Source organism: Octodon degus, unplaced genomic scaffold (genome assembly GCF_000260255.1).
Source record: "Octodon degus isolate 3935 unplaced genomic scaffold, OctDeg1.0 scaffold00245, whole genome shotgun sequence".
Taxonomy (NCBI): Eukaryota; Metazoa; Chordata; class Mammalia; order Rodentia; family Octodontidae; genus Octodon; species Octodon degus.
The window spans coordinates 2,154,910-2,164,329 of record NW_004524821.1 but is presented as its reverse complement, the minus strand read 5'-3'; the positions used below and the strand labels follow the sequence as shown (position 1 = coordinate 2,164,329).

Genomic DNA, 9,420 nt, shown 5'->3' with positions numbered 1-9,420 from the left:
GCTGGGAGGCTGAGACAGGAGGGTTACTACAAGTCTAAACTACGTAGTGAGACTCTGTGCCAAATAAATAAATAGATAAGCAGAGAGAGAGAGAGAGAGAGAGAGAGAGAGAGAGAGAGAGAGAGAGAGAGAGCAAAGGTCGACACGGACTTTGACCAGACATGTCGGGCATGAGGTTGGCAGGTTGGGGGCTCACGAAAAGTGCAGCTAGAATAAGAGGGAAGCGGTCTGGGTCTGATCACCTGGGTGGAACTGAAAAGAAGGACTTTGTATTGTTTAAACCACTTCAAAATTTCTTGAGCTGAGCTAACACTTGGCATTGCTTTTCCTATGTGCAATGCAGGTGCTATCCTAAGCACATCAAAGGTTCTAACTCAATAAATTACTAGCTCTATGGTAGTAGCTAAGTCATTTCATCTCTATAAAATATAGCATAATCATGTGATTAAGTCAGCTTTTGGGGTCTCATGAGACACTGAGTACTGGATAACTTCATAAACAGAGGGCTTATTTAGGGTACAATCTGCAAACCTGATAGACTTCGCCATGAAGAAGAAAAGGAGGACCAGAAGACTTAAAGCACTGCCATTTGAAGTCATAGAAAAAACATGAAGAACGTGGGGGCTTCCTTTCACTAATTATAGTGTTCAGCATTATTTTATTTTGAACCACACCTAAAGGAGCAGCACACTTATTCAAACCACACAGGCTGGGTGTGAGGGAGTGGTAGTTCCCTGACAAAAATTGAAGGAAATCTTTTTCCAGGAGAAGGGATTGGAATCCTGGAAGACATGCATAGCAAAGTCCTTCCTTCCAGCCTGTTCTCTGGACACATTTACACCCCCCTGCTTAGCAGAACTTACTGTGCTAAACTTGAAACAGCTACCACTTATGGGAACTTAGCCCATGCCCACTTACCACCGTGCTGGGTGCACAGTGGCCGGCAGCTCTTAACCCCATCCTCTAGGTGCATGTGCAGCTCAATGTCAATTAGATCAAAACCAAAACCAAAACCATTCTTAGGGTGTGAAGCAGATTTGCCAAATCCTATCTGTAGTTTGGAACTAGAATTTAAACCCAAGTTTATATTACACAAAGACTTAGGCTTGTCTCAGCCCTGGCTGCGAATGTATTCATGTTGTTCTTTGAGCACCAAGTCAGGGCAGTAGCACAAACCCACAGGTGCCTAACTGATCTCTGATCCCACAGGCCCCCATTCTGGTCCTTAAAGAAGCTTGTAATAGAGATATAAAAATTTAATGACATAAAAATTGATAGTTTCCAAAGGGCAAAAGATAACACATAGGAAAGTCAAGTGACTAGCCCTTCATAATATACAAATAGCACTTCTAAATTACTTAAAAAAAAAAACAACACAGTAGAAACACTGGCAAGGATACAAACAGGTAATTCATAGAAAAAGATATACAAGTATACAGAAGCTTTATTGTTAATCAGATAAATGGAAATTAAATAAGCCTATTTATCCACTTAGGCAAACATTTAAGCTACTACTATGTCCAGAGTAGGCAAGAATGTGAGTCAACAAGCATTCTTCAACAAAGCTGGCTTGAAGATAGATGTGATGAGTCACTTCAGGAACTGTTTGGCAGTAGCTATTATAATTCTATCTGCTTATATCTTCAGAGCCAGTAATTTCCCTTCTAGGAATTTATTCTACAGAGATTCCCACAAGTGTTCAAGGGCAAATATGGAAGGATCTCCTTGTAGCATTATTTGTAATAGCGAAATGCAGGAAACAAGCTAAATTTCCATTAATATGAGATAGTGAAATAGATTATATACAATGTCAGCATTAAAAAGAATGAGGTAGAATCATATTTACTGACATGAATTTTCCAAAATATATTAGGGAAAATTGAATTAAAGAAAATCACAATTCCTATCCATTTTGTTTAGTGAAATTCTGTATCACTTCTAATTTTTTTATTTTTTATTCTCTTTAAAAGATTAAAAATATAAAAGATAAAATCATAATCTCATTCACATAAAAATGTATATTATATATATAAATTGTTTATTTATTTATTTATTTATTTATTTATTTGGTACAGGGTCTCACTACACAGCTCAGATTCTTAGTGATCCTCCTGTCTCAGCCTCCCAGCGCTGGGATTACAGGTGTGCACCACCATGCCCAGTTTCGGTAGCCGGCTCAAGTGGGGATATGGCATACAGTACTGGGGATCACTTGCCAGGCAGGTGCTCAGACTGCTGAGCTATCTCCCTGGCCCAAGCATGTATATTATATACATAATGTATATCTAGTATAATGTGTACAATATATACATGTAAAGGAAAAACTTGAGCGTCTCTGTTTTTTCACTTTATACTTCCTAAATTGTTTGGAAATTAGCCTCAGGCCTATATTACTTTTTACTAGAAACAATGAATGTGTTTATTGAAAAGAAATATAAACAATAATAACTGGCTCATCTCTGTTGGGATGCAGCAGGCTGAGGTGGTCAGCGGGGTGTCTTGCTATCTAGATGCGGCATTCAAAGTGGCAAGCATGAGCCACTTACTAGAAGAGGGCCAGGAATGAGCCCCTCCTGAGACCACCACACAGTGAGCTGTGTTAGCCTTCCTGATCCCTCTCTGGCCACACCACTGCTCCAAGGACTTGGTGCTTATGCAGCACACACACACACACACACACACACACACACACACACACACACAGACACACACACACAGTACAAGTAAGAGCAACCTTCAAGAGCCCTGCATGTTCTACCACCTGTCTGTCTGCCCTTTCTCCTATGTGCTGTTCAGTAGGTTATTTAATTTCTCTAAGCTGACTGCCTAGAAGGACGGCATTAACTCTGTCTCCTCCTGAAGTTGTGAAGGCTGAAAGAGAAAGTGCACAGCAAGCCCACTGTCCCCAGCACTGGGCTACCACCCAGTTAAGGAGGCACCACACCTCCCTCTTCCACTCCTCAGTCTCTCTTTGCACCTATCCAGTGATGGCAGGGAACATGGTCCTCACCTTACAGAGCTCAGGGTAGAGCCTAAGATTACTAGCTCATGGTTGACTGGGACTGGAACTTACAGTACCTAGCTCCAGCATGAACTTCAGCCCCAAGCTCCTTTCAGCCTTAGCTGACTTTGCTCTTGTTCCCTCAGACTTAAGTGCTTGACCAGACTCTGCCTGGGAGAAGTAAGGGACATGGACACATAGGGTAGGGACTATCTACTTGTGCCCAGGTACTCTGACCTATGGAAGGAGGATAAACTACCCAGCAGTACTATCTGCAGGATGAGTGGTGAATGAAGAAGGGAGGGGGAGAGAAAGGCCACCAATTGGGCCTTGCCTACTCACAGTAGGCACTCAAAAAATATGGCTATGGTCTTCCAGTCCTGCAGTTCTGAGAGCTGAGACGCTAGTCCTGATTCAGCATTTCTAGTAGCAGAGTGGCATGAAGTTAGACAAGGGTGGATTCAGGAACTCAACAGGATTACTCAGTAAGCAGCTAAACCTCTTAAACTGCCTAGGAAAACACTACTATGAGACTGTTCATTAATGTATTCAACAAATGACTGTTGAGCACTTAGCTGAGCTGGAAGGATGACAACAATGATGGCTGTGCTCAGTTGAAGAGATCTAGCACGTAACTATCAACCCTCCAAGGTTCAAGTATTTTCAACCCACCCTCCACCTCATTCTCTACTAGGGAAGGTACTAGTTTGGGACTAAGGTGAGGCAGATGTGACATCTGGAACACAAATTTGAGAAGGTATTGTTGGCACCCTATGTCACCTCACCGTTGTCCTCACCCCACAGTGTTTGTGGGAACACTGTGATGTTGTACTGGCCAGGCCCCTTTTATGAAATCACTGCCCTCTCTGCTGGGTGGGAGTGCTGTGGGAAGACAGCCTTCCCTGGCAGCAGACCCAAGGATGGGCTCAGCTGGAGAGAGTTGCTCCACCCACATTCATGCCTCTGATGTTCTAGCCATGGTCATGGTCCCTCAGTGCCCCACACTGGATGAATAAAAAGGCATATAATGATCTAACTCAAGATGATTCTGAGGGGCTCCTTTAGCTCCAGAGCTTGAACAGGGCTGGCCAGGGCTTTTGTCAGGGCTGTTTTGTAGCTTTTGCTTCCCTCTGCCTTTCTGTAGTGCAGTTCCCTAATAACAATCTTGCAAATTAAACCTGGTCTCAGAGTCTGCTTCTTGGGAAACCCAACCTGTACCAGTATCATAACTAAAATAATAGCTGGTTAAAACATGGTCTTCTTAAAGACAAAAATCCCTAAAGCCAGGGTTCAGGAATATTAGCACTAACTATAAACCCCACCATCTTGATACTTTATCTTCATAAATTTACTTATCTCCACAATAGCTCTACAGGGGAGGTACTATTAACATTCCCATTTTTCAGATGAATTTAAGGGAAGTTCCACTTATCTTGCAGGAAAAAAAAAATCAAGAAATTAGTTCTCAAATCCAGTCAACATAAGATAATTCAAAATAAAGAATATCATCCAGAGGAGACTTTGACATATACGGGAATGTTATTTATTTATTTATTTATTTATTTATTTATTGCAGTACCAGGAATTGAACTCATGGGAATTTTATTTTTTTAAAAACGATGAAATAGGGGCCTGGGGAGATAGCTCAGCAGAATAAGCACTTGTCTGGCAAGCACAAGGGCCTGAGTTCAATCCCAGGATCTGGAAAAAAAAAAAAAAAGATGAAATATGTCTTGTGTGCACTATGACTCTGTTCTAGCAAGACTGACTCCTTACACCAAAGAGTCAGCCCAGGCATAAGAGTGAAATGCATAGGACTGAGGGGCAGCAGATTGCATTAGGAGGGCACTTCCCCTGCAGAGAGGTGAGGGGCACCTGTTGGAAGTGTGTGCTTACATAAGAACAGACTTGGAAGATGAGAGGACCTGCTTGAGAACTAGGCAGCTAGGAAGAACACTTCAGGAACTGGATTCCGAGGCTGTCAGGCTGCAAGTCCATTGCTCTTTCCACTGGTCTCTCTCCTCTACTCCAGATAGTAGGATCAGAATTCTTCTGTGTCAGGGATTTGGAGATCTAAGGGCAGGTCTGACCAGCCTTATCTTTTCTACTTGCCTGCTGTCCAGCTTGTCAGGAGTCCCTCCTGGAGATCTGCTGGGGTTCAGCAGTTGGATTCCTTCCTCCACCACCGCCCCCACTCTGGGAAATAGATGTTGAAGTTCCATTGTAATCACCTACATATAGAGAGCACTTGAGTTTATCAAATGCTTATAAACTATCCCTCATTTGTTCCTCACTTATGTTGAGGCTTGTTGCCTTGAAAAGAACCAGGACAGAGATATTACTCTTATTTTACTACTGGAGAAACTGAGGCCCAGGGAGAAGGGAGTACAGGTAGTGTTCAGACCAGGACCAAACTTTCCTGTCCCAGGTCAGCCCCTCGGTTGTATTTGTATTCTGGGGTCCTGGGGAAAAACCAGAGTAAACACTGGCTTCTCTGAGCACAGAGCTCAGGGCAGTCCTTCTCTCCCCAAAGCCTTACGAGAACTTGTAGGCTGCTGGAGTCCCACTGACAAGCAACTTGGCACTAGGATAAAGCCCAACCACTCATCTATCTCCCCGGCCCTCCAACCACTCAAAGAGAAGACCTCAGCCTTTTTTTCCTCTCTAATCTCTAGAATCCATGTCTCCTGATAATGCCCCAGTCTCATTCGAACACCGCAGCACCTCTGGCTGGGCCTCCTCCTGCATCTGTCTTCCTGCCTTTCTCCACACACCTGAAGGTCTTTCTATAAAGAGCCAGCAGGGGGCGGCCAGGAACTCATAGGGGTGATCAGGACTCAGCTAAATCCTGCCAAGCTTGGCACACATCCCTCACAACGTGGAAGGCAGAGGCTGTAGCTGGGTGGTAGCATAAGCACTGAATTTCTCAGCTTGTAGGGTGGGGAGAGCTGGGTGTGCCTGAAATTTTAGCTGGTACATCCTTCACATCCCTCACCTGTGGAAGGATGATTGCAGACCTCGCCACACTAAAGCTGTTAGACCTTTCTTGTCCCTTCTAGACATGCACGCTTTCCCATATATTCGCTGCACTTCTAAAGTCCCTGCCTTCTAAAAACTCTTCTCCAGCTTCCAAAACACACTCATCAACCCAGGCCTCTCATATCAAATGTTCTCACTTCCCTGAAGCTGAATGATCCCTGCTGGAGCCAGCTGAACTGCTCCCTGCTCTCAGCTTGCAGGCTTGCCCAGTCCACCTGTTTTCTGGATCGCACTCTCTTGTACCAAGAGTATTTATGCCCAGGTCTGTTACTTACCTCATTCCACATAGCCTATGACTCCATGAGGACTTGTACCTACTGGTACAGGGCCTGGAATAAAGTTAGCAACAATTTGCAGGGGCCAGAGCCAGGCCCGCTAAATTTCCAAGCACTCCCAGCTCTCCCCACCCTACAAGCTGGGAAATTCAATGCTTATGCTACCACCCAGCTACAGCCTCTGCCTTCCACGTTGTGACAGCATGATTGCATAACTCACAAGATATTTTTGAGGAGAAAAAAAAACAAACTGTCAATTTCCTGTCCTGGGCACTGCTAGGTACTGTGGCACCCATCCCACCGGAGAGTTTTCAACAGTCTCAGAACAGTGGAAGCTAAATATAGCTGAATTGAGATGATAAGGAAATGAAAACTCAAGATCGCAGAGTGACCCAGTTTTATTTCGGTTTTGGAGGCCAGGTGGGGCACTGTTCCACTCCGCAAGGGTCAAGGCTGTACATCTTCTCCAACTCAGGCTGATGAGGAAGCAAGGGTGGAGGCTTGAGGACGGTGGCTCCGGGGACCCAATCCCGGTAGTGGGGTCTGTTCGAGGAGTGGGGGCACCAGGCAGAGGCCTGTAATGGCTCAGAATGGGGACTGGTGGAGGGTAGGAAAGAGACAGAACTCAGAATCTAAGAACGTCGAGTCACAACAGTCTCCTTCACTTTCCAGCTGAGGCTCAGGTCAGAAGTCAAATTCGTCCTGCAGTAGGCAGGGCCTCGAGGCAGGCCCGGCGTCCCGCCTGACGCGGGGCTTTCGCGCTCACCACGGCCGCCGCCCTTGGAGAGGGTGCGCGCGGGGAGGCTGCGGAGTCCGGCGGGCACTCAGACCCGCTTCTTCTTTTGGGCGCCGGGGGCTCTCAGCAGCTCACAGAGCCCGCGGGTGGCGCCGACCCCAGGTCCGAGAAGCAGTCAAACTCGCTCTGGCCCAGGAAGAGCTCCGGGAGCTCACGCACGCGGTGCAGCCCGAGCTCTAGCTCCAGCGACGTCAGCGCCTCCTCGTCGATGAGTTCGGCGTCCACACCGCCCAGGGCGTGCGCGGGCGGCGGAGGGGCCGCGGCGCCGGGCGTGGGCTGCAGGCCCAGGGGGGCCCCGGCAGCGCCCAGGGGAGCGCTCTGGCGACCCGGGTACAGCGTGGCCACCTGCTGCAGGTGCGCGCTGCCAGGGGCTGGCGGCGGCCCCGCGGGAATGGGCTGAAAAGAGAAGGGGGGCCCGAAAGCCCCGTATGCCAGGGCCCCGGGTGGAGCAGGCGGCTGTCCCAGCGGAGCCCCCTGTGGCCGCAGCCCGCCGACCAGGCCCGGGTCCGCGTAAGGCTGGAGAGTCCGGAGCGTGCGAGGGTTGTGAGCGGCAGCGGCCGCAGGCGGCCTCTGCAGCGGGCGGTAGCCTTCCGCGAGCATCAGGTGGTCGGCCATGGCAGCGGTGGGCAGTCCGCGCGAAGGGCGCCCCCGGCCGGGGTCAGCTGCTCTTCTAAGGTGGGGGCCTCCGGCACCGCGCGGCTCGGCCAGGCAAAGGAGAACCGAATGCGACCCTTCTCCCAGCCCAGCCCAGGACGCTCCGCGCGCCGGTCAGCAGTCTGCGCTCTCCGCGGGCACTGCTCCGCACCACAAGACCACGCGCACCTGGCGGACGCCGGCTCCAAGACCTGCGCAGCGCGCTCTCTGCGCGAGCGGCTCCTTGCGAAAGGCGGGGATATCGCCGCCCCCGCTGTTACTGACTGGATGAACGGCTTCTGGGCGGGGCCTGCACCCCAGCCTAGCCCTTTGCCCCGCCCTCTGACGGAGTCCCGCCCCTAGCACCCAGGCACCGCCCCAGGTTGACTGCTGTGCAGGGGCGGGAAGTTTGATGCTTCGTCTAGTTTTTAGGGTCTTAGACACCAGGTTAGGGTAGGCTCCAGCATGAATATACCAGTATGTGACATGCGGGGTGGGGGTGGGGCAAAGATCTCAGGCCCACCTAAACTTTAAATTTTCCAGGTAGATAGTGAGTCTTAGGAGCAAAAGAGGTTTCCTAGAAATACACAGCAAAGCCTTGACTGATGTGAGACTTGGACCCAGGCCTTATGATCATTGTCGCATCTGCACGATCCACGGGGCACCTTAATGGTGTAAGGCCCCCAGGAGGTCAGCTCCCTGTTTCCATGGTTTCTAGAGAGCCAGTTACTCCTTCTCTGGCTCCCACTGTATCTTGTCTGTTGAAGCATGTACTGAGTTGTTATTAAAACAATTTATGGGCACGGCTCCTGAAGGACTTGTTCATCTTCTTCTCGGCACTTGGCCCTGAGCCTGACTTGGCTCTTTTAGTAAAAGTTGGGTGAAAGGATACATGATGGCATGGGTGGCAACTCAGTCCCCTGAGCTTCCATTTCTTCATCTGTAAGATGTTGTCATCAACAACACGGACTGTCCTGGAGTGTGGTGAGGTTTAAAGCAGGGGATGTGTGTGCAGTGCCCGTCATGGTACCAGGTCCATGGATGCTCAAAGAGGTCTTTCCACGAATGAAAGGCCAGATTACTCCACCTCTGAGAACTTGGGGGGGGGGGGTTCACACCTTTCCTGGACAGTGATAATAACTTTGGATTTTAAAAGCTATTACATTTCTTTCTTTCTTTCTTTTTTAAATTTGTGTACATCTACTATATTTCCTGAATGAAACTATTCTTTTTTTTTTCCTTTTCCAGTTTTCTTTTTTTCCCCCATAATTTTATTGAGAAACAAATAGCAATTAGACAGCTTCAAATCAAATTGGTATGGGCCGGGGAGATAGCTCAGTTGAACAAGCACTTGCCTGGTAAGCGCAAGGTCTTGAGTTCAATCCCCAGTGCTGTAAAAATAAATTAAAAAATAAATAAAAATAAAAAACAAATCAAATTGGTAGGACAGTTTCAATAATTAACACATTACATACATTCTTCCTAGTGGTTAATTGCTGTACAAGATGCCGACATGATATTCTATTTACAAACACCATTAGAACTAATCCCTCTATTCATTAAGAGAATGTAACTATATATCCTAACCATTTTGAATACACAGATACAAAATGGACATTCATCTGTATCCCCTTTTTTTGTTAAGTTCCGTTATTTGAATATTATAGGTGTGTAAA

The 9,420-nt window shown here is 47.5% G+C and overlaps 1 protein-coding gene across 1 annotated transcript; it reads right to left on the bottom strand.

Moving 5' to 3' along the window:
- Positions 1-6,698: 6,698 nt before the first annotated feature.
- Cited4 (Cbp/p300 interacting transactivator with Glu/Asp rich carboxy-terminal domain 4) lies at positions 6,699-8,498 on the bottom strand. Its single transcript, XM_023706207.1, has one exon. The coding sequence runs from the start codon at positions 7,724-7,726 to the stop codon at positions 7,175-7,177; it is 552 nt and encodes a 183-aa protein (XP_023561975.1). The 5' UTR covers positions 7,727-8,498; the 3' UTR covers positions 6,699-7,174.
- Positions 8,499-9,420: the final 922 nt, after the last annotated feature.

Excerpts from the sequence above, each read along its gene's own strand:
- Cited4 (XM_023706207.1), bottom strand. The coding sequence starts at position 7,726 with ATGGCCGACCACCTGATGCTCGCGGAAGGCTACCGCCCGCTGCAGAGG.